The sequence below is a fragment of the Eschrichtius robustus genome, chromosome 3, assembly GCF_028021215.1.
Source record: "Eschrichtius robustus isolate mEscRob2 chromosome 3, mEscRob2.pri, whole genome shotgun sequence".
Classification (NCBI taxonomy): domain Eukaryota; kingdom Metazoa; phylum Chordata; class Mammalia; order Artiodactyla; family Eschrichtiidae; genus Eschrichtius; species Eschrichtius robustus.
In genome coordinates this window covers 161371562-161397883 of record NC_090826.1, presented here as the reverse complement: position 1 = coordinate 161397883, position 26322 = coordinate 161371562, and the positions used below count along the sequence as shown (strand labels likewise).

The 26322-nt window shown below is 34.2% G+C and overlaps 1 protein-coding gene across 3 annotated transcripts in view; it reads left to right on the top strand.

Annotated features, from left to right (window-relative positions):
• The window catches only part of AKT3 (AKT serine/threonine kinase 3), a 379319-nt gene that overhangs the window by 126570 nt on the left and 226427 nt on the right, over positions 1 to 26322 (top strand). For all 3 annotated transcript variants that reach the window (XM_068541689.1, XM_068541691.1, XM_068541690.1), the window contains one exon: positions 20270 to 20395. In XM_068541689.1, coding sequence (XP_068397790.1) covers positions 20270 to 20395 — 126 coding nt within the window. The remainder of the gene's footprint in view (positions 1 to 20269; positions 20396 to 26322) is intronic.

Here is a 26322-nt window from a genome sequence, read left to right as displayed (position 1 = left end):
TGAAGTAGCTAAGAGATGGAGAGGTGAAACCGTAACATTGTGTTGGGGTTAGAATTGGTATTTATGAGGGAACCAAACCTCTAAGCAAGGTGAAGACCTAGTGGGCAGAGAGAATGTGAAAATGTAGCAGACCTATTGAGGGAGATGCAGTGGAGTGGTCGGGGGAATGGGAGAGAGAGAAAGAAGAGAGACCAGAGACAGAAAGAGACCAGAACATCCACAATCCCTGAACAAGACAAAGGGAAGTGATGTTTGTCATTTTCCAGATCTAATTCGCCCAAGTTCTGCCTATACATCTCTTTGCCTTGGATGAGATTTTTGTATTCTTACAATAAATAACCCTTTGCTTGTATTAGCTTTAGTGGGTTTTTGTTCCTTGCAACTGAAAGAGCCCTAAAAGAGCACTAAGGGTAGAGACAAAATATCAAGGGTAATCTTTGGCTGAGGCCTGCCTCTGACTACTATTCTACAAATAACCTCTTTTTCTCCCATTCTTTTCTACATAATCATAATAAAATGTTAAGTAATCGTTGCTTTTTAACTTCTAGGCCCTCTGGATTTGAAATTCTGTGAATTCATTCTTATTGCTTGATTTGCTTTTATTATAGAAGTGAGAAGTTCGTTGTAAACTGATGCATTGCTTTTATTTCTGCTGAAGAAGTCTGCACGAATGTTATTCTTCTTGAATCTTTTAAGTCTTGGAGCAGGTTTGCCGTCATTGTTAGGACATCAGCAGACCAATCATTGTTTTCTTAGTGGTGTGTCACAGACTTTGACCAAATATATGCAGGTATTTAAGAGTATGCTATACAATATAAATTGTATTTGGTACCTATTATGAGGACTTCAGTTATTCACATTTAATAAGAAAACATCAGCTTTTTACTTCTGTGGCATATATGAGCTCTTAAAAAGATACATTGTAGGTAAACTGAAATGAGAATGCTTATTGGACATACTAGTATCATTTGGTCCTGTAATTCTAATCTATAAACATTTTCTTAACAGTTTAGTTCAGACTGAATTTTGTTCTCCCCATTGCCATCCCCCCTTAGGTAAAGTCTTCAGAATTGTGATTACACAAAGAAAGCATGCTTCTTAAACTATTCTTTGTACTCTTGACAAATGCTGCTTATTAAAAGAGACTTTTAAAATCGTCTTAATTTATCCCCTTGGACAATTAGATTTTTTTGCATTATCATTACATAATGCAAAATGGTTTCAGATAGTTTAGAAGTTGTTGGTAGATTTAGCTAAGAAAAACTGATGATGAAATGCTGTAGCACAGTTTTTCTTAAGTCAAGCCAATCTTTAATATTTGGAAATGTTTAGTAAACTTGAAAGCAGAATACAAAAATGAAATATTTTAATTTTAGGGTAAATTGGTCCTGTGGCTCAATACTAGTAGCATAAAGGAAAGCCACTATACCAGTAGCGGGTGATAAGGTTTTTATTTTCTAAGTTTATATCTTCCAAGGTAGAGATTTATTGTAGGAAATTATTGGTGCAACTTGTTGGATGGGCTGATCCTTCTGAATGTAATTATGCCTTTCTTGGTGGGATCACAGTCCTCTAGGATGGTATTGGGATCTTATTACCATTGATACAAACATAGTGTACTGTTAATTGAAGACACAGATGACTTCAGGCTTGAGTAGGGACTCTTGAGTTCTATGTTGAACTAAAAATTCCTTAAAATATTTTACTTTTTCGTGTCCCCAAAGTACTGATCAGAACAGTACATGTGGATACATGTAAATTGTGGAAATTCAGACCTATGATTTCATTTCACTTCACTAGAAATTTCAGTGATTCATATGAATTCTAGTTGAGTAGTTCAGTGTTTAAAATGTAGTTCATAGAAGATAAACACTTTACATTTTTATCTAGAGGCACACAACTGGCATCAAAATGAATTTACTCCTGATTAGAGAAAAACGAATCTTACAATTTTTTTCTACACATTTTTTTTTGTCAGAAAAATGTCACTTATATTGGATTTGTAAGCAATGCCCTAATGTTGTTGAAGACTTTTTTTAAAATAGTGAGTTTTTATAGATTTTGAAGTAGGCAGACAAAAAGTAAGTCAATTTATGTACAAATTTTTTTTTAGGAATATGAAAACTTTTGGATATTATATCCTCCCTGTGCCTATCATGGTACTTGGCACACGGTAGTTAAACTATTTAATAACTGACAGATTTTCTTGAAGAAAATTTTAGGACACATACAAGGAAATTTAAGTCTAGGTTTACTGATACACATGGAGAAGAGTTACGTCTCCATCAGTGAAATATAGACTTGAATCACATGATCTCAATGAAAGGTCACTTGGTGATTTGGTATCTTGAAATGTGTCAGTAGAAATCTTTCCAACAGCCGTATCTTATTCTTTTGGAATTTTCAAAATATACTGTACCTTAACAGCAACACTCCAATGAACCTGTATTCATTCTTCTTTACTGAGTTAAAGAAAAAACATTTTACAAAGTGGACACATTGTTTAATTTTGTTTTGCATTTACTAGATTGGAGTGCAAGGCCAATAAATTAAACCCAGGCAGTTCTGTTGCTAATTACATACAACTTCTCTTGAGTATCAGATATTCAAATCCATTTTATGAATATGGTAGAGAGAATAACAACTGTAAAACAAAGCAGTGTGCATGTAAGTGACTGTTAGCGTGCATTTCAGAAAGGATAAATGCTCACCATATGGTACAATTACTGTGTCCAAGTTTTCAAATTAGCTTCTCTCATCCTCCTTATTACTGTCTTTAAAAAGAGAGGAAAAAACCCAACATGATTTATCTACTCTGCAGCAGAACTCTTGACGCAAAACAGCAGCCCAGTTCTGTCCAGTTTTTTTTTTCCTTTAGCATAATAGAGGCTGTCGGACTTTTTTATACTAATTACTGTGTGAGCCTCAGATGAACCCCCTTCAATTCACAGGGCTTTGTTAAGGGAGGAGCCGTCAATGTGTCTGCCCGTTTGCAGCTGTGCTGTGGCTTTAGCTTGCTTAACATTATGCTGCTTTTTAGACTTGACAGAAGGGATTTTTTTTTTTTTTTTTTTTTTTTTTGTATTAAGGCAAAGCAGCCTTGTAGCGAAATGGTTTAAGCAGCTGCATTGTAGGGAAGCACAAAGAAGTTATTATTGTGTCTGTTTAGGGGGGGTAGAATGGAGGGGGAGATATTCGGCTGCTGTTGATGCCGATTGTTGACTTGCCATCTGCCAGATAGGGAGAAGAAAAAAATGACAGCTCCAGCAGGGTGTTCAAGAGGTTGTTTGGAGAGACGCATAAACATGTGCAGATGTCGAACTGAATAATGGCTAGAACTTGAGACGGTTTATGATGCTGCTGATGTTTGTGCATATACAGAATGAATGTATGTGTGGATTTGGTTAACCAAGGCTACATACTAATTATCATTGTTTTCCTGCAGGCCCCTTCCCCTTAGCTTGTTAATTAGTTTAGGAGTTTAGTACTTCCTCTTCCTTCTCTTATTCACGTCTAGTTGTAGAAAACAGCTTCTCTTAAAATGGCAATAAAACCTTTCTTATTTCTCCATATAGATGATAGCTAATCTATTTGGTTGGTATTAGGTGTGAACTGCTAACTGATAACAGGAGATTTTGATTAGGAAATAGGTCAGGTGAAACACCATGCTCTTAATGCATACACACATTAACAGTTTAACACTAGTCAGCATGTAAACTATTATTTGAAACTGAATTGATTTTATAGCCTACCACTAGGGGTGAGATGGAGTACCAAATTCACTTTGCTCAGTAATTCCATCATACTTTGAACTTAGATGTTACTAGTTGTGAAACAAAGTTATATGGGAACCTGGCCTTCTTGGTTACCACTCTTTTTCTCTTGGTTGTCTTTGAGTCTATAAATGACAGTTACACATTTTCATTATGGAGTAATGAATTGCTTGTATATTTCCTTCTGATCCATTCCTGTTATTAGGAATTAGAGATTTGCTATATCTGTAATATTTTTAACACTTAACTTGAGGGTGCAGTGTATATGTTTATTTAATGTCTGTTTTTTTTTTTATTAGTTTGACCTTAAATAATTGAGAAGGAATAGTGACGTTGGGTAAAATTTCTCAAAGGTATTTATGTTGTAGAACACCTCAAATTTTTGTAAACATCAAAACCAATCACAATATGAGTGAGAAAATGAAAAGAGAAGCTCTGACTTTTTTTTTTTTTTTTCCCTATTTGGATTTCTATTACCAAAAAAAAAAAAAGTGGGGAATTAAAGAGTTTTTATTTTGACTTTTGGTAAACTCATGCTTTCCTAAAACATTTAGGGTTTTGTTGCCTAATTATTAAACAAAAAACCTTAAGTGTGGTTGAAAGGCAAACATACTGACAGAGCTTTGTGTCCAGAGTAATGTCTTTCTGAAAGGACTAAAGGGAGATTATCTGTTATTTCTACTCTTCATAAAGAAAGAGAGGTCAGGTCTATTTAGAAAAACTTTCTGTCTTACTGTCGATTTTCCCACAAGTGACTCTAATCCGTATTTGCTGAAAAGGCACAGAGAACCATCAGCTACATTGGACCTTTCCTTTGCCTCGTATGTTTAGTTTTTTCTTTTATTTGGAAGGCCACACATATGTCCATATTTTTGTATGTAGAATTATGTACATATGTTTATAGTTTCGTAGTCAGTCCTGATATCCCTCTGCTAAGCTTGGGAGGAAGCAACATGCCATTTTTCAGGTAGAGGTGTTAAACTGAGAAGAGGTGGTTTGACAGCGGCCAGGATGTTAGTGAGAGGCTGAGCAAAAGCAAGCTTGTATAAAAGCAGACTTGCAGTTCTATGCTTGGTTTATCATATCATGTTATTTCAGAACCATTTGTAAAATCTTAGTGCAGACAAATATACTTACTAAGGTGATTGAAATATTCAAGGCAGAGTGTCTTTGAAGTTACATACACCAGATTTAAATGTCAATTAACTTAGACGGGCAACTTTATGAAAGTCCCTTTAATCTGTTTAAGTGTTTTCTTCATGTGTTGAGAGAAGGAAACAATCACTGATATTCAAGGATCTTGTAAGAACTAAATGAGATAATAGTATATTTGGAATGTCTGGAACATGTGCAATAGTAGCTGTTACTAATATTTTATTTTTGTTGGGTATGATGTGTAAGTCGAAAGGCCTGTAACTATTGTCATTGGAGTGCTTATATAATGCTCTGTTGCAAAGTGAGCATACAAAATTCTAGAGGCCATCTAAGATATATAAGGTGGTTTTCTTAGAACCTTATATTTATTTAGTGATTTATATGATTATTTCATAAATCTGAAGGGAAATCAGTTATTTCAAGAGAATATCGAGAAAATTGTTGAATGTAACTTTTTTCTGGGTGTGGGATCAGTGGTTATTCAGTAATGATGATTTTATATTGTATCCTGTAAAATCATTTTTCTACTTAAAAAATTTAGCACGGGATTGCTGAAAATTGTATTCATTCCCTTAATTCAATATTAATCTCATTATTTTGGAGCCATATTTTTCTCTGCTATGGCCAATACTTAAGCTGTATTTGGGTTATAATTATTTTTAAAATAAGGTGTTGGAACACATTACAGTTAATAAATGTAATAATTGTAGTGAGCAAACAACACTAAAAATAATGTTTTATCTCCTCAGGGCATTTTAAAGCATTATTTGATTGTTCCAAGACTTTATTTTGCAGACAAAGAAACTGATCAAGCTCATATAGTGGTGAAAGTCCTGGGATAAGCAGAAGTGTTTTTTTAGAGGGGTGAAGAGGAAATGGCTTTGATTGACCTGAGGGAATCAATATACTCAGTATAGGATGGCTAGTTACCACTCAGATGTTGGTGGTTCTTTAAGGTTTTTCTTTTAAAATTGTTGTTTCTGTCAGGCATTCTCTCTTTACTAAATATTACTCAATTTTGGATGAAGGGCAAGGGATGTTGCACCTGGGAAAGCTGCCTGATCCAGTTTCTAAGAGTGGTTAATAGGACTGGGTATAGTCGCTAAGGACTTCTATTTTAGTTTTGAAGAATAAATTGGTTATATTTAAAAAAATAAACTTCAGTTTGAGCAATGCTAGCTTCATACTACTATATTTTAATGTTTAATAGCACATGGGTAGTGGATGCCAGTATTCAGATACAGATAGTTAAGTGTTGTACTCTAATATTTTTTTAAAAATTGTATGTTTACCAAAAACAACTTATAATACCAAAGAAGTGGAAATATCCCATAGCCTATGAAACGTATCACAGATTCGGATGAAACTGTTTCACAGTGAGGACATTTCACATATGAGTGAAACTGTACTCGGTGATTTTCAGGATAATTCAAAAAAACTTTAGGAATTTCTAGCTTTAATGTTATATAGATGTATTTGAATTGTGCCTCAGAAAAATACTGCATGAATAGTAATTTTTAAAAATATTGGCCAGTATGTTGAAAGAATAGTTCACTGTCTGACATTCTTTAAGGCATCTTGCTAAATGTTTTGGCTTAAAATTTTTAATGTGTGTAGTTTCAAGAAAATCTGATTAAAGATGTTGGTAAACTTGATAACACTTTTTAGAACAGAAGATGATTAAGATACAAAGGCAGAAAGGCATAAACCGTGAAGTTCATGTGTTTTTTTGGCTAGGCGAGTCACTTATTTGCTTTTAGACTGGAACACAGCATCAAAGTTCATAATTTTATACTTTTAAGTGAAAGCACATAGAACAGCAGCTGTTGTTTCCTGGCATCTTTCTAAAGAGATATTTAAACTTAAGTATATATATTTGTTATAGAAAAGAATTTTATGAAATGACCTTCTTTTCTGTCTTTGCATTTGCATTATTTTCAACTGACTCTTTTAAGATAGCTCTTTGTACTTTCTGTTTTAGTAAAATAGGACTTGGAATTTAGTTTAAAATTTTTTTTTGACCTTAGAAAACTCCATGGTATAGTGTAATTTAAAAAGAATAAAACTGTTTAATTCCAGTAGTACATATTTTTAAAATCTAGTTTACCCAAAGTTATGCCAGGTAATGGCATAGTTCCTAAGTGGAGAAATATACCCTAAGTTGTAGAAGCAAGGACTTTTCTTAAAAGTAAATACAAATTCTAAATAAAAGCATCTTTCTACTAAGTGGAAGCCGTATGTCAGGAGATCTTACTGTCCAAAAGAAAATTTTATTTACCATTCACTATAAGGCAGCTCTTCATTTTTGAGGCTGGGTTTATTTGGGGGGTGGCCGGGGGAGGTGGTGGTGATGGGCAGTTTGGACTTGGATAGTCACTAATTAACTTCCACCTAAAACTCTGACATGAAGGTTAGCACTTTTCACATTCTTAAATTAAAAGTCTGTCAGGTCACTGGTCTATACAGGGTGAGTTATCCAGTGTTTTGTACATCCTAAAAAATCTTTGACAAGTGAATACCAGAAAATGTTTTTCCTACTTTGTGTGAAATAGGTACTTTCTGAGGAAAAGGAATAAAACACCCAATGCACATTGCATTAGATTCTAGAAAGTAAATTGATAATCCTTACGCTATGTAAAGATTTTTATAGTTTCAGAATCAGCATGAAAATTAAGTGGGTGCTTTGACCCTTCACTGCCAGTTTGTCATTCGTATTATACGTTATTAATAAATGAGTGGTTCATAACAAATGAGCCTATTGGCTGTTAGCTGCTTATAAGAAGAAACTGGAACCCCTATTTAGTTTGGGGCTGAATGTTAATCTCTGTGAAGTACTTTATCTTTACTGAAAGATTTGTATGTTCTCGTATCCTGCAATTTTTAAAAAGCAAATTATTCTACAGAGACCATTATAATAGAAACTTAATATTTAAACAGCACAGAATCATTTATGTAATTTTGCATTTTATTATATTTTGAATAACTTCCATGATACTGAGTCTTCAAGTCATTTTCCTTCATGATGCCTTGGTTTTAAGAAAATCTTTCCTCTCAAACTTACTGGAAACATTTGAAAATGAGGGTTATTTGCTTGTAGAAGTATGGATAATGACAAGAAAAGAAATCAATGAGCAAATATACAGGTTGTTTTATTAAAATTTATTTTTATTAGAATGGTAGGTAAAGACTGTTTTCTGTAATTTCTGTCTGTGTGTTAGGTAATACTGCCCTCAGAGGGCCAAGGTAAGTAAATTCATTTTTAACATTGAGAAGCAGCTTTTCTGCTGTTTATCTGATCTTTAAACTTGCTCTGGGGAGGAAAAATGGACTTCTTTGAATCATTGAATAGTGTTTGATTTATGGTTGCATCTCTTTGATTTGTTCTGTTCTTTAAATGTGTTAGCTGTATCTGTGTACCTCACTTTGATGACAGCCTCTAAGCATGTTCAGTTCTTTTCTAAGAAAATTATAACAGACGACTGGCCACATATTGCCAAATTAGATTGGTTTACAAAGAGAATAAGAAAATTACCTAGAAAAGTTAAGATGATTTTTACTGGGTGTGTGGGTGTGTTTTACTTTTTGTCTCTTTGATAGCAAATATTCTGGTATTCACAATTATTTGAACCACGCTTTTGAATGTATGGCAGCATCCGTTGAAATGGAAGCATTATATTCCCTTCAGTTTTATAAACCTAGGCATAATCACATCTTTCAAATACAATAAATCCAGAATAATGTACTTCACTGGATATGTAATTGTTATATGTAAATATAAATATACTAAAAGTTGAAATACACTATTATTCCATTTATAAAAGCCTAACATTAATGTGTGGTTTAACATGTCTCTGAATTCAGAGTATTTAAGATTAAATGATAATTAACTTGTGTAATAAAGAAGTAAAGTGGGAAAGGCCTGATGTGAAAATAATGACTTGCGTGCTTTTGCCTTTTGCTTTTTGTATGTAGGTAACTTTCTTATGAGATAATTTGAAACAAACATTGAGATGTTTAGTAGTAAATCCAATGGAGTGCTTGCTTTTTTTTTTTTCCCCTGGAGTTACTTGATAGTGAATTAAGAAGGACTATTTCTGTGACAGCATTACCAGTTTTTAGTGAAAGACTTCAATTGGTCGAGCATAAATGACATGTAATTCATTATTGTTAGTAATAATGGGGGATAAAAATAGGATATAAGCAAAGTGAATAACAAACATTGAAACTTTATCCACTAAAAAACAGCACGTACTTTGCTCAACTAATGTGGAACAGTGATAGTCTGTATAAATGAAATTAACAAATTACACTTGAAATTTTTTTGTTTTTTGTTGTTGGTTTTTTGTCTGTTCGTTTTGTTTTGTTTTGGGGGGGGCGGTTGGTAGCCCATACAGGGAACAAACCCTACATTTGAAATTTTTTTAAATTATATAAGTTTCAGGTGTATAGCATTATAATTCAATATCTGTATATACTACAGAGTGATCACCATCATCACCATACGGTTGATCCCCTCTACCTATTTTGCCCAGTCCCCAAGCCCCCTTCCCCTCTGACAACCGCCAATCTGCTCTCTGTATCTACGAGTTTGTTTTTGTTTGTTCATTTGTTTTTTGATATTCCACATATGAGTGAAAGCACATGGTATTTGTCTTTCTCTGTCTGACTTTAGCCTAATACCTTCAAGGTCTATCCATGTTGCTAATGGCAGGATTTCATTCTTTATTTATGGCTGAGTAGTATTCTATTATATATATTGTGGTATATATTGTGTATATATACACCACATCTTCTTTATCCATTCATCCATTGATGGATACTTAGGTTGTTTCCATATCTCGGCTATTGTAAATAATGTTGCTGAACATCGGGGTACAGATATCTTTGTGAATTAGTGTTTTCATGTTCTTTGGATAAAGCTACCCCAGAAGTGGGGTAGCTGGGTCATATGGTAGTTCTATTCTTAATTTTTGGAGGAAACTCTATACTGTTTTCCATAGTGGCTGCACCAGTTTACAATCCCACCAGCAGCATCCCGGGGTTCCCTTTTCTCCACATCTTCTCCAGCATTTGTTATTTCTTGTAACAAATCACATTTTATTTTATTTTATTTTATTAATTTATTTGTTTTTACATTTTATTTTAAATACTCGATTTACTTTTGTGCAGTTTAATACGTTGTACGTATTAGGCACTCACTAAGTCTTTTTTGATTAGCCGTACTTTTAAGAGGTTTTATTTATTTAACAAATGCTTGTATAATACTTACTATGAGCCAGATGTTCTATGTGCTTTACAAGTGCTAATTTATTTCTTCTTCACTACTGTTGTCGCCACTTTCCAAAAGAGGAAGCTGAGGCACAGAGAGATGAAACAGCATGCCCAAAGGCACACAACTAGTGAGTGGCAGAGTTGGCATTTGAAGTCTGGACTTCACATAATGTGTGCTCTGTAAAATGCTGGCCTCATTTTTGAAAGCTTGAGCAGCATGGCAGAGTAGAATTTTGTTGATTGCAATAGATTTTTATTCAGATCTCAACTTTGTCCTTTACCTGTTACCAGTGTCTCAGAGCCTCAGCATCACTGTCTGTGTAACGTGAGGACGTCCTAGCACCAGTCTCTCCATGCCTATGTGAAGAGGTCTCTTGTGCATAATTCCTGAGCACAGTGCTTGGCTCAGTACATTCAAGTGCCCTTGCCTGCCCTGCTTTCACCACTTACATACTGTGATACAAGTCTCAGTAAGTCTCAGTAAGTATATCGCCTAGGGAAAACAAAGGAGGGAAGAGAGAAGTTACGAAAGGCCATGGATTCACCCTCAGAATAATAGAGTTTGTGATTTGATGCAGTGTAATTTTTGGGTCCCATGCTATTGGAAAGCTATTATAGGAGACACTCCATTGGTGAGAGTCCCAAGATAAAACCTGGTTCTATTTTGTTGAGTTTTGTTCTATAAGGCAGTGATTTTAATATAGGGGTGGGAAGGTTGAATCACCTGAGGGTTTTTTCAAATGTCACAGGGCTCCTCCTGATGAGCAAGCACTACAACTTTCTCTGCCAACTCCCTGTCCCTGCCATAGTGAGACACTATTATTGTATATATTGTTGTATATTTTACCCATCAGGTGTTACAACAGAAAAATGGATTGAGCTTTGCAGGGTTGTGTTATAGTGGGATTTCTATTTGAAAGAGCTTTTCTGACATGAGTGTAGTCCCTGTTCTGCATAGTGGTAGGTTTATTCATCCATTCAAGTACTAGAAAATGCCAGCCTTCTCTGTGGTAGGTGCTGGTGGTACATGTAAGTAGGTTTGCAAATGGACTCAGCCCTTCCATGTTTGATACTCATTAAGACTGTTTACTGCAGTGTAAGATATTACATTGATTTTAATATTTAGAGAATATGATGTGGTGAAAAGCAAAATATTTACAGTAAGGAAGTTGTAAAAATTTCTATTAAAGTCTTTTTAAATTTGTCCATTTCTTTGAAATAGTTTAAAATTCTGTTGGCCCTAGCTACTCCGTTAAAATACTGCAGGAATGACTGTATGCTTAATGCAGTGTGTGGAGTTGGAGACTTTTTCCTTATAATGCAGGAAGCAGATTAAAAAGAATGCTTTGCTTTTGCAATCTACAAGGGCGTAAATGTAAGCAAAATAATAATTTAGTTCACATTTAACCCAGCAGGAAGCTGAGTACAGATTGAGTAATTCTCCACAACATATCTACTGCTAAGTAAACTAATCTCATGGTTTATTCTTCACTAAATTGCCAAGATGCTGTTTTTCTGCTGGCTAGTTTGTATGTGTGCTTTGTTCTCTCCTTCTCTCTCTCCATTTTCCTTGCTTTTCTCTCACATTAAAACTTAATACTATAACTCTATTAAGATATTCTTATGTTTAAAAGAATAATTAGTAAGTATCACATTTTTGGCTTACAGTGTAGTGTTTCCTAAAAACAAAGGAAGGGAACCAGGATTTGATTAACTAATTTACAGAATACCATGAAACAAGTACCAGAATGTTTAAAGGTAGATGGTAATTGTACAATTTTCTGGATAACAAAAGAAAATTATAAAGTAGACTAAGTACTGGCAGACCCGGCATTCTGAGATCTTAGAGAAGCTGGCATTCCAACATCTTGTGGTATTCAGTGCATAGGTACTTTTCTCATGATTGCTTCAAGCTTCAAATCAAAACATGGATCCCAGGCTTCTTTAGGAAGTAGATATGAAAACTATATTTAATATAAAAATGACAAGTTCATGCATTATGCAGTGGAAGCAAAATTTCTTGACTATAATATACTTTTCAAAATAATCATGAAAGAGCATATGTGGTAAAGCAGAGGAATGGGGGTACATCTGGAAAGCATTTAAGGCATCTTGGCAGCATGATGCGAAATCACCAAAATTGTAAACACCTTCCATCTGGCCAGTTGCAGTGGTAACATTGACTAGTACAAGAGCAGACAAATCTCTCAGTGACCTTATGTGATAGTCATACAACCTGGGTGAAATCATCATAAAGATCTAAATGTTTTGCGATATGACCTCATGAATCAATACTATACAGAAAATCGTGAGAGATAAAGACAGGCCTGGGCAGTATCTTGAAATGTGAAAGGCAAAAGTGTGTTGTATGTTATGCTGGATGGAAATAGTATCATAAACTATATAACCGTGCTTCTCTGCTTGCATTGTCATGAGGCTTCAAAGAGGAGGGGGTGCAGGGCCTATCTTGAATTAACACAGCAGCAAACCTGGATTAACACAGTTCATTTGTGGAACGTTGAAGGACCATATGCTGATACTGCTCCCAGTCTCTTCCCCCACAGAAATGCATCAAACAGCAAATATTATTGAACACCTTTTGCACAAAGCACATAGGCTGCTTTTTGGAAATGCCAAGGCATAGGAGATATTGCCATCCCTCAGTATGACCTCCTGGAGCATTAAAAATGACTGAAGAAGTGGAAGAAGTTTTCGTTTTGAATTTTAATTGCTCAGTCATCTGCTTTTCTCTAGCTCTATTTTCACTGCTGCCTACTATACTTAAAGCTCCGTGAGGGCAGGTACTATGCCTGTATCATTCATTGCTGCGTTCTCAGTGCTTTTTTTAGTGCCTTTTTTTAGTAAGTATTTTGACACTCACTAAATATTTTTGAATGACTGAATCTATTAGAAGCCCATTTCCCCCAATTTTAAATAAAAATGTTTAAAGAACCTTATTCTTTGATCTGTGATGCTCATTGAGCAGTACCTTAAAATGACTGAGCTGGGCAAGAGTCATTAATGCTTTTGGCATGTTTTTCAGGCATCACCTAATTTTCAGAGACTGTCAACACACATCCAGAGCTGGTTAATGGCTGTTTGTTGAAGAGATTGCATAGAAGACACCATAGAACTTAACGATTTTAGTTTGCCCAAGGGCAAAGAAAGAACATCCTTGAAAAGGACTTAATGAACGGGGAATGATAACCTAAAAATTTAGGTTTGCAGGAGCTGCAAGAGTCAACATATATTTAGTAAGCACCTACAGTGTTCAAAAGCACTTTCATTTATTAAAATTTCAGATTGTCCCTATGCAGTTGAAAAATTGTTATTATGCTAGCTCATTGCAATGTAGATAATATAAAAAAATTCTTTAAGATTATTTTCAAGACAGCTATAAAACAGTATGATGATAATTTCAGTGAATAGAATAGAAACTCATTTCTTCTATTCCCTCAGAGATAGAAATAGGGCTTTTACGTAGAACTAATTGGAATATGATACTTGGATCTGCTATATAAAAATGTAACAGGCAATTTCAAGAATTGCAAATATTTTATTATGTTTATCATTATACATTTCTTCAGTAACTATATTTAGTTATAAGATATTTACAATATAGCACACTATTATGAATTATATATTCAGTATTCATTTATTTATAGTGCTAATATTTATTTATGAAAATCCACTAGTGGAAAAAAGATTCTGCCATGTTTTCTTTGAGGAAGTTCACATGTGTAAATTTGGTTGGCATCTGTCAACAAGCAGCAGAATATTTACAGTATTGTGAACCATAAAATTAAATAGATTTTATACTGAAATTAACATTAAGGCTCTTTTTGTCTTAGGTAAAAATTGACCCATGAAGACTTTTACTTAAGACTAATGGTTTCTTAAAGTCATATAAATTTATTTTTATTGAAAGCTGTCATTTTTTGATTTAAAGCACTTCTTTGGAAATTCTTAAAATACTTGTATTTTCATGGTATTGTACCCTGTGTATGTCATTTAATAAAAATAATTCAGAGAGATCTAAGACTTGTGCTTTTTTCTTTGGAAGACTAGTTACCTCTGTGATATCCTACCCCTATCTTTAAAAAAAAAGTAAAAGGTATTAAATCAGTGTTGTGTTTTGGTATTGGATAACCTGTTTTATTTCTTTAGCTCGGCTTTGTTTTATATACCTGAAACTAGTTAAAGAGACTTTTTTTCTGCTGGTGGAGTAAACTTATTACTGATTGCTGCCTATTGCCTCATTTATGTAAATACTCCTGAATAAGTGCTGTATTGAGTAGTAGAATGTTTAACGTGAGGTGAATTGTAAATATTACCACAAATGATAATGGCTTCATTTAATAATAATAATAATCATCTAACACTTGTTATATGCCAGGTAATGTTTGAAGTCCTTTTTATGTCCTTCCAAACCCTTCAGGTAGGTACTGTTATGATTCCCATTTTTCAGGTGAGGAAACTAAGGTGTAGAGAGGTTAATTTCCTGCAGCTGATAAATGGAAGAGTCAGAATTCAAACTCAAGCTATTATCCCTCAGAGATGACAAAGACAAATAATATTACATCTTAAAAACTTGGATTGTGGGACTTCCCTGGCGGTCCAGGGGTTAAGACTCTGCACTTCCAACGCAGGGGACATGGGTTCGATCCCTGGTCGAGGAACTAAGATCCCATGTGCCACGTGGTGCAGGCAAGAAAAAAACTTGGACTGTGATTGAACAAGAAAATACAATATAAAAAACTCAGTATTTTCAGGAAAGCTAAGTTTCAGCTTTATGATGAGTCAAAACAGTAATGCCTCTTTCCTGACATGCATGTGAGAATGCCTTCAGCCTCTTCCTTAGCAAGTGATTAGCTTTTGAAGCCTCTGTTACAGCAAGTATGAGTGGCCATTGGTAATTTTAAAAGCTATATCACCTGTATCTATAACAGAAACCATAATTTCAGTTTGCTTTAAGAAATTACAAGAAGTAAATTATTAAGTAAGGTAAGAAAGCTGGCAAAAGTCCAGAATCTGAAGTCCTCATAACTAAGTAAAACTGTGAACTCCAGTAAACAGCTTCTTCCAACCCCACATTTCATAAATAGGATTCTCTGCTATTTATAGAAGTGATGTGGATTTTTCCCTCTGTATGCATAAGGTATTAACTATGAGTCTCTATACCACTCATGCCAAGAACTTAATCAGTAGGGTTTTGTTTGTTTATTTGTTTGGTTTCTGTAGACAAGCCTTTGGTTATAGTGTTGAGACGCTGCATTAGTTTTCTAGGGCTGCTGTAACAAATTACGGAAAATTGGGTGGCTTAAAACAACAGACATTTATTCTCTCACAGTTCTGGAGGCCAGAAGTTAGAATCAAGGTATCAGCAGGTGTAAGCAGCAGGTGTAAGTTAGAATCCAGGTGTAAGGCTCCCTGTGGAGACTTCAGAGGAGAATCCTTGCCTCTTACAGTTTCTGGTGTCTTCAGATAGTCCTTTGCTTGTGGTGCATCATTCCAATATCTGTCTCCATGGTCACATTGCCTCTTCCTTTTCTCTATGTGTCAAATCTTCTTCTGCTTCACTTTTATAGATATTTGTAATTGGATTTAGGGCTCACCCAGATAATCCAGGATAAGCTTCTCTTTTGAGAAGCTTCTCTTCTCAAAATCCTTTTGCCATGTAAGGTGTTATTCCCAGTTTCCAGGGATTAGGGTGTATACATACATTTTGGGTTCACCATTCAGTCTACTACAGAAGCCAAAATATCAGAAACTTTGTTAGAAATTATGTGTTGTGATGTTCGTAATAGCATACTTCAAAATATATAAAGCCTCCAGCCAAGGAGTACGAAAGAATTGGAAGCACCCATTAAGGTAGATAGAAAGTTGTGATGGAAATCTTGTCCAGGTGTAACCGTGGTGCTTGCTGACAGTGCATACAAATTTCGAATGTATATTGATGGGTATCCATGGAACAGTCTCTTCAGAGGACTTGGTACCCCATAAATGCTGCTGCTTTATTTAACAAGACTTTCTCCCCATTATAACCAGGCTGTCTCTTAAATTAGTTCAAGTCTATGGGCTATAAATATAAAAAATATGATGCAACTTGGTTTTAATGCGGCAGGTATAAACTTAGGGGTAAATGCTATGCTTAAAAAATAAAATGTCTAGCAGTCTATCTAAAAGGATCTGTGGCAGAGAGGGTAACTTTATTCTAGGCACTTAGCCCCTGTAAAAGCCAGGACTTTTTGGCCATATTTTTAGAGCAGCCTGAGAAGATGTGCCTTATTTGAACTCTCACTGCCTCAGCTGAGTGAATTAAGAAAGTGTTCCATGACCAGCTGGACAAGATCCGGTTTTCTTGGGAACCCCAAGGCTGCAGGAACAATTCTACTTTGCCATCAGTTTACACAGTGTCTTGCCAAGGTGTTGTGAAAAGCTATAACTTTTTTTATTCTTTTAAGCTAGGAATATTATCCTTCTTCTGTACTGGGTTTAGAAGGTGGCAATAAGCTCACTTTTTTCTTTTATTAATACCTTATGAGTTTGTGTCCTTGTAAGGCCCATTTCTTTGAGCCTCGGTTCCACTTCTGGAACTAGAAAATGAATATTTAATTAGGCCAACACATCATGCTATTATATGAGCTTTAGTTGAGAATGTTTATAGGAACCTATAAAAAAGGATCCACTTTCAGGAATACTCAGAACCCTTCTGCAAATTTTAGGGGGCACCTGAAATCTTGTGTAATACTGGAATATAAGCTTTATGAGTTAGAGACCATTTTTTGGGGGGGGGGTCTGCAACTGTGTTCCTAGCACCTAGAATAAATTAGTAAATACATGAATGCACTCCAAGCACTTTCTCAGAAAGTCCATTCATATTATAGATGAAAAATGACAAAATAAAAATTACCTTCAAGAGTCTTCATTGAAAGTTTGAGATCCACTATTAGCTTAGCGTGACAGTACAGTTGTTGATTAACTGAATCAATTCAAAATTAGTAATAAAATTTTGTGAGAAATACTTATTTTTGTCTAATAAAGAAGGGAAATTTTGACTTTCCAGCTTTTCTTCTGGGTCAATGACTATCTCACAGTCTGGGTATAATGTATTATTACCTGTCAGGGATGCATAATAGATTTATTTTTAAGAACTTTTTGGTAACCAGAAGTCCTGCTATAAACCACATAAAATACTTTAAATTTCTTAAGATTTGTTTAGTAAAAAGATAAAATTTTGTGGTGATGTTTTGTGTCTTTTATCTGTGCTTGTAAATACTTAGTGGCTGACAGGAAATTATTCGTAGAAATGAAAACTTTTATTTAATTATACACTTTTAAAATAAGTGTATTTAGTACTCTTAAAAAATAAGAAGAAATGATGTATAAGAAATGGTGTTATCCGATTTTTTCTTTTTTAAAATTTTCAAAATGAATTACTTTCATTTTATCTTTGGTATAATTATTAAACCATTATTATTTAGCTTATCAGACTTATAGCACTTTGTACCTGTATAAATTTGTTATTGTTTTAAAATAGCATTTGAACTCTAAATATTATATTGCTAATTAGAGAACATTTTATATTTTAAATTTTATATAGGAATACTTAAATATGAATGGAAAAATAAAACAATAAGTACAATCAAGAAAGGAACTGTTTCATTTTTTAATGGGGACTGTGGGTTTAGCATTCTGGTTTTACAAATTTGGCCTGTGTTTATTCACATTAGGGCCATATTTTTAAGTAAATTAAACTGAGGAGGGGTGTCAGGTTTTCCTTTTCTTTCCCTTAAGTTCCTCTTGTGTGCTTATATACTTGTGGGGAAGATATTCATATACATATTTATTCATTTAGTAAGTTATTATTGAGCATCGATAAAGTGGCAGGCACTAGGTTGGGCACTTGGAGTGTATCACTTGAAGGAAAAAGAACTGACAATGTTTACTTCCGATGGTTAAAACTGAGTTTTAAAGCAAAGAGTAGAATTTTGGAGAACATATCTGCCATCATGAGCTTCACAGCTTCCTACTGCTTACTTTGATTTGTAGTGATAATGAATGTGATTGTATAATGAATTGTGTCAATATTTGGAAGACCAGTATGACTTGGTGGACTAGTGTTTCCTAAACGAACAGTGAGTGATGTTACAAAATCATGCAGAGCGTAAAAGATTCATTCAGTGTGAAATACAGACCAGTGGACTTCACATAGCAGAGTACAGAAAGTTCACTGATAATGGTTTCAAATTCCACATTGCAGTTAACCTTTTAGAAAATGACTGTTTGTCAAATGCTGGTGTAGTATCAAAGAAAGACATCTATAACTATCTGAATACTCTGCCCTTTTCCAGCTACACATCTGTTTGAGCCAGATTTTTTTTTTCTATATTTCAATCAAAACAACATACCGTAACAGGTTAAAGCAGGTATGAGACTGGCTGTCTTCTGTTAAGCCAAAGATTAAAGAGACTTTCAAAGATGTAAAGCAGTTCTGCTCTTCACACTAATTTTTTTGTTTTAGAAAATAAAACTATTTTAATAAAAATATTAATGTTGCATGTAATGAGTTTATTGTTACTATTAAAGGAAGTAATAAGAATTTAAATTTTCAGTTTCTAATACAGTAAACATTATAGATGTAATCTACATACACAAAAATTTGTTGGGTATATTTAAGTATTAAAAGTATTTAAGGGTGTAAAGAGGTCTGCGATAAGAATTTGGAGAATTGCTGATTCAGAGGAATGATTCCACATCTGAAATACATGTTAGGGGTGAGATTATGGAAGAGCTCACATTTTATACTAAGAAACTGACACTTTACAGTAAACAGTAAGGATTCAGAATATTTTTGAGCACAAAATGATATAATGAAAGCAGTACATAACAGACATTAGAATTATCTGGAGGTGATAGATGTATAAGATGGAAGGAGGGGGATGAGTAGAATGGGAGAGCAGTCACAGTGCATTAGCAGAAGGGCAGATGTAAGGTGTTAGGGCAGTTTGGGTTGGCTAAATGAGAGAGAGACTTGTGAAGGCAGTATTGACCTACCTACTGATAGGATAAGGAGAGGGAACAGTCAAGTGCTAGGTTTGAACTTCAATAACTGGTGTCAAGAGAAACGGATTTGTAGGGAAAGCTGAACTGCTTTCACATTTTTATAGTGCTGTGATTAACCACTTGAGATTGAAAAGCCAGGTGGAAATAGCCAGTAGAGAACTGAAAATTGAGACCAGGGAGCCTTCCAGCTCTTAGAGTATCATGGAACACCTCTGTTGCTTAAAATTTAAAAGAAGTATGAAGTAAGCAAATGGTGATCCGGTTGTTAAAAATTTATATTTTGGTGGCTAGTTGATAGCTTATATCAAAATCTGATAAAATATACATTTATTGACTATTACGTGCTTGGAACTACCATGTGTTCTTAGTTATTACATTTGTGTGTATGAGTGTGTGTGGTTTTTAAGCTCTATTAACCCATGTTCTTTCATTTCCTTGACTTGTTTACAGCATTTGTACAGTTTTTTTCTCATGCATAACAATAAAATGTTGTTTAAACAAGTTACGATCAAGATTTAACAATGAAAACAGAATTTTTATCTTTCTTTTAAAAAATGACACAATTAGTTGTGGTACATGGAAGAGAAACATCTATTTCATGTCCCTCTTATGATAAGTGTTTTTTCATCGAAATTCCTTGATACTGTGTGTATGATTTATTTTCCAAGGCTTTTTAAAACGGCTGAAAATATGCTCTAACAACCATCTGATACGAAAAACTGAACAAAATGTGTACTCAGTTGAATGATTCTCTGAAGAAATAATGGTGCAAATGAATTATCAAAGTGTGAAATCATTAAAAACAAAACATGTTTGGGTTTTTATTGAATCTTAATTGCAGGCTTATGTATTTTCTTTTGTAAACTAAGTTAAAAGAAAATTGCCTATCTAAATTTTTGGAGGCCAGTGTTGTAGGACATATATTGTACCATAATTTATTTTTCACATAAAAGCTGCTGTTCCTTTTTTCCCCCAGCATTAACATGCATGCTTTCCTCATGTAGGAGAATATATAAAAAACTGGAGGCCAAGATATTTCCTTTTGAAGACAGATGGCTCATTCATAGGATATAAAGAGAAACCCCAAGATGTGGATTTACCTTATCCCCTCAACAACTTTTCAGTAGCAAGTAAGTTAATTATAACTGTTGATTCACCTTGTATTTATTTATTTGTATGGCCTTATGTGTCACATATCATGGGATATATGAAAAGCCTATGAAAAAGTTTAGGTTTGTATTTAATAGAGAAATTTTCAGCTTAGATAGAATTTCAGTTCCTTAGCATAGGGATTATCGATAACATGTGGTCTTATATAATGCAAAATAGTTTAATATTTTTATAGTTAGAACTTTGTGATAAAAACAATTCCTCAAATACATACCTCAAGTTTTTCTCTATAAAGTGTAAACAAAGACCTTTGAACTTGGTTGCTGGACTGAACTTGGTTGTAAGATGTTGCAGTACTTAGTGCATCTCTAATCAAAGTTTCCTATCATAGTTTTAGCTCTTTTGATTGATTGTATGATAAGAAACAAGTGATTTACATTAGACATTATCTTCTGGGGAGATTTTATGTTTGTAGTAAATTTTTCTTCCTTACAAATATCTAACAAAAATGTTTATAATTTAAACTTATTTAGAAATTGTATATTTGCTTGAACATAGCACAAAATAAACTGAAAGATGATAATGGTGATTATAATTGTTATGACCAGGCTTTCAGATTGTTCAAATTACTGATTAATCAATGAAAGGAGTTTTCTGTGTTAATTTAGGAGTAAAGCATTTTAAAAGTTACGTTAGCTTAGAATAAACTTGCATAAGAGATAAAGTTTGTACCATTGGGATAAAATCTTTAACTAGACACCATTCTTAATTTTAATTTTGGTTGTATGTTGTTATCTATTAGCCACGTTTAGAAAAGATGTGAGGGAAAATTGAAGCAAAAAATAAATTAAAAATATAATAAATAGCAACATCAGAAAATCCAAGGTAATAAAAATCCTCAAATATTATAAAAGTCATTTTATCATTATATAGAGCCCCAGTCCTTTTTATAGATACTTTCTTTCAATTTTTTTAAACAATAAGGTAAAACAATAAACCAAAGAGTTTGTGAAATCTTACTTAAAAAAAAAAAAAAAATTCTCTGTTTATATAAGTGGATTGTTCCGTAGGGAACTTCATTTTTTAAAAAGTGAGAATACTGTTGTATTTGTGCATTAATTAAGAAAATAATTTTTCTCTCCACCAAATTTATGGCTTTCTTTCAGTAGAAAATTATTTTAAAAATCCTATTGTCAATTGAAATAATATCTTGTATTTTGTATTGACTTTAAGAATGCATTTTCTTTCTAAAGATCTTTTTTGCAAGCATTTGCTTTAAAGTGATAGAAATTGGCTTTTAAAACATAAGCAACATACATTATCATATCTGACCTAAAGCCAGTATGGTTTCTTAGTTTCTTCTATTTTACTAGCAAATGCTATTATTGGTTTGTCTGAAATAATTTATAAAGTATAGAACTCCTGTATCTGCTGATCAAAATGCAGCATTCTTTGACCTTATGAAATTTCACACCTCAACAAGTTTTAAAGACATACTGTATGTCACAGTCTGCCAACATCTGCTCTGACACTTCCACTGGCAGAGGCTGAAATAAATGCTGCACTCTTGAGGAGAAAACCTATTTAGTGACTGACAGTCAACTTATCCATGAAATCAATATTAGTCGACATCTGTAATCTTTGCTTGTATAATCAAGTAGTTGTGGATAGTTGAGTCAAACTAATAAGTTATAGACCGGCTTCTTAATTTTTGGAAGGGTGTTAACGTGGATCTGATACTAAATAAACTATTTTAAATTGATTATTTTTAACACCTGACTTATTGCAATTGTAAGTTTTATAAATAATAATTATCTGAGGAAATAATGTGTAGTGAAATGGGCCCTGGGTGAAGAAATAGTTCAAATTTAAGCTCCACCAAAAGCTATGAGTATGACCTTGGGCTGGTCATTCTCTGAGACACTGTGGTCTTTAGTCCCTTCATCAGCATAGTGAGAACATCTGGATTCAATGAATTTGTAAGGCCCTTTTGTCTCTAACATTCTGTGATTCTGTGATTCTGTGAGGGGAGTTTGAGCAAGCCCTTGAAGAGTGAGTAGGAATTAAGCAAATTAAAATAGAGGTGAAGGATATTCCAGGCAGAGGGTAACAAAGGATGTTTTCATGAGGTATTAAGAGAAGGAACAGTTGGAGCCAGAGAGGGTTACTCCACTAATAGTTTCCCTTTTGTCCTAGCCCACTTTAGTATATGAAAAAAGATACTCGTATATGAAAAAAGGAACTAGAAATACAAGGTATTTCGAAGCTACGTTGGGAAATGTTACATATACACATGTATTCCATTCATAGCTACAATGAGTCCCCTACTTTTCCTGATAATTAAAAATGGTACTTCAAAAATTAATCTTTGTGGGTTTTAATGAAATTTTACCAAAATAGGTTTTTTATCCATATGAAAAAAATAAAGTATGAGAACTAGAAGGGATTTGGAATTGATCTTTCCAATCTTCATGAAGTTTCAAATTCCTTTTCTTCTGATTTAAAATTTCCAAACAGATAAGTCTTTATACTAGTTTCTACTTTTCAGTCCACTGCAGTCTAACTTGCTTTCTTATTCACTTGATTGAAACCACTTTTAGTAAGTTCTCCAGTGACCCCTTAATTGCTAAGAGTAGTAGACATTTTTCAGTTTTTCTTTTCCTGGATTTATATCTGGGATATATTTTATACTTTTGATTACTACTTCCTTTTTGGGATGATCTCTCCCATTGTGTTCTAGGATGCTTTTCTTTCCTGGTTTTCTTCCTTTGCCTATTGCATGCATTTTGATATCTAACTGGGTTCTGGCCAAGGACTGTTCTCACTATGTACCCTCTCCCTGGATGGTCACATTCACATGAAGGTTTCAGTTACTCCTAGTATGCAGCTTGCTCCCACACTTATGTATCTTCAGGGCAGGCCTCTTTTCTGAGCATTAAGGTACTATATTCAACTGACTGCTGGACATCTCTACCTAGATATTCTTTTGTAGTCAACATATCCTAAGCTGAACTGAAGATAATTTTGTCAACTTTCCCCCCTGTATTCACTACCTCAGTTCTGTCTTGAGCAGAAACCTGGGTCTATTCCATGCCTTTTTTTTTTCTTCAAATCTTCACCCCACTCCCAATTCATTTCTAGTCCTGCTGGTTTTGCTTATTTCTTTAACTTACGTCCTTCTCTGTAACCACCCTAGAATAAGCCCTCATCATCTCTGCTATAGATTCTTAACTATAGATCTCTGCCTGTAGTTTCTACCACTCATATTCTTCCTTCACATGACTGTCAAAGTGATCTTTCTAAAATTAAATACTAACTATGCTGCTACCCTATGAAAGCCCTGCCCTGGATCTTCATTGCCTACTGGATAAAGTCCAGATTCCTTCTATATCACACAAAGATCTCCTCAATCTGGCCTCTGCTTTCAACTCTTGCCTCATCTCTCTTCTGCTGTCCAATTATACTTTGGCAGTACTGAACTGCTTATAATTCCCTATATAAACTATGCTGCTTTCCTACTCTGAGCCTTTGTTTTTGCTGTTCCCTCTGATTGGAATGTCCTTCTGTCCTCTATTTGCTGGAATAATTTTTTTTTTTTGTCCTTTAAGACAATTCAGATTTAAATCCCTATCCTCATTCCTTGCTAAATTATTCCTCTCTGCTCTTTACAACGCTGTTATCTTTTGTCGTTATCACATTGTTTCTCGCTTGTCTTGTTCATGTGTATGTCTCGTCCACTAATCTGTGAGTTATTTTAGGGGAAAAAGCCTAGTGTTATCTTATATCTCCTAGTGCCTACATACTAGGGTTTAATAACTTTTTGAATGAATGTCTGAAAACATCTAGTCCAGATTTCTCCTTTTTTAGATGAGAAAAAAGAAGCCTTTGAAAATTCAGTGATCTTTTTAAGGTTGCTTTACTAGGTATAGTGGTAGTTAAGTATCAAGATTAAAACTCAAATCTCTCTACTGTCATTTAGGTGTTATCTCCCACTCTGCACTAGCCGCACCCCCCCCCCCAATTCCCCGCTTCCATTCTGTGCCATTTTCCCTATCTAGAGCTTTGAGATCTGATTTTGGGTCCGATTCCAAATCTTAAATTCTAAATATCCTTTGGCACGCGGATTGTAAACTCTCCAACACCTATAAAATGCGGATAACAGTATTTGACCTTTATCCTTTTTTGGGTGGAACAAATATGAACTATATGTGCAGTTGCCTTCTAAATATACTATAGAAATGTAAGTAAAATAATATTTTTTTCAAGAAAATTATATCTCTAATCAGAATTATGGTTAGGTATGTTACTAATTATATATTGAGATTTATCTTGGCATAGGAAGCATTACACTTTGACTGAAAAATAATATAGGCTACATACAAGCATTGTTGCAAAGCTATTTTCAAAGGTACATTGAGCACAATAGCTTGTCTACCCAGTTAGTAGTCATGGTCTGACATTTTGACAGTTATTAGCCCAACTCAGAAGTGGAAACAATTGCCCAATGGAGAACTTGAACATTTGCCCAGGTCTTGAGGCTCATCCTACTTTTGATCTAATTCTTCCTCCTCACAGTGGTGGGAAGGGAGAAGCGCCAGCCTGTGTCCCCAGGAGCACCTACTAGAATTCTCCCTTATTCCATGTTGCAGAAACTGGCCCACTCTGACAATATCCCTTTCCTCTCTGAAACCTTTCTTCTATCTTCTTCTATCCCTTTTAAAAAAGAAATTGGTCAGTCTGCATTTCGTAGGCCAGTTTTAAAAGTGAAATGACATGTTTACTCACTAATCTGTTTTTCTTCTTCTCTTTGAAAGAAAGTAAGGGAATTATGGGACTTTAACCTACCAAAAACCATTTTTACCTCTGAATAAATATTAGACTCAGAGATTTTAAGTGTGTAGAAAAATCAATTGATTCCTACTAATGCTTTCATTGTGGTTGTTCACGGGGATAGAGAAATAGCGTATGACTTGATTCTTAGTCTTACACAACATGTAATAGAAAAGTCTGCAATCTAGAAAAGCAATACTGTAAATCTAAAATAACCCTATGCTATATAAATGTATACAAGGATTATGAGAGATCAGAATAGCTTACTTTTAAAGGGCTTATTGATTATTAGAACCATACTAGATTCTAAAAGGAGTATAAAATACAATTTTTGTTTGTAGGAATTTATCATTGACTCTGGAACACATTTGAATAGAGCATATAGCAATGGGAGGGAAAATGAGATGAATTTTATAGAAAATAAATGCTGTAGAAGTTGAGAGAGTAGGTAAAGTTAAGGTAAGATGACTAGATAAGAATTTACACATGAGATAAGGTTAACATGAGCCCAGAAGGACAGGTGATATTTAGGTTTTTGGAAGAAGGAAGACTTTCTCAGTGAGGTTAACAACATAAGCAAATATGAAGTCTGGAATTAAGGAGTAGCCTGTTTGTGAATAGTATAGGCAATATGCTAGATGGATAGAGAGTTTTTGTTGGAGGAAAAAAACCGTTACGATTAGATAAATTGTAATCAGGTTGTGAAAGATCTTGAATACCAGTTTGATGTTTTTAATGGAAACCCGTTGAAAACCATTGGTGGATTTTGAGCATTAGGTGTCCAATCACTGTTTGATTAAAAAAGAACCTATATGGTTATAGTGTACAGTAGAAGGCATTCATCCATAGACCAATAGTTTTCTTTTTCTTCCTAATATGAGTCAATCAGTCAGCTAGGGATTGTCTTATTTTCCCTATTTTCCAGTCTCACTGCTGTCATCCTAGTTCAGCTCTTCATCAGTTCCCCCCCTGGATTATTTTGATAGTCTCTTAATAGATCTCTTGCCTTCAAGTATTCTCCTCTCTGGAGTATTTGGAAGCAATGCATAGGATAGATTCATCTTCAAAAAAAATCTTCCCTTGCACATATCATCTTGCTCAGAAGAATCTTAAATTT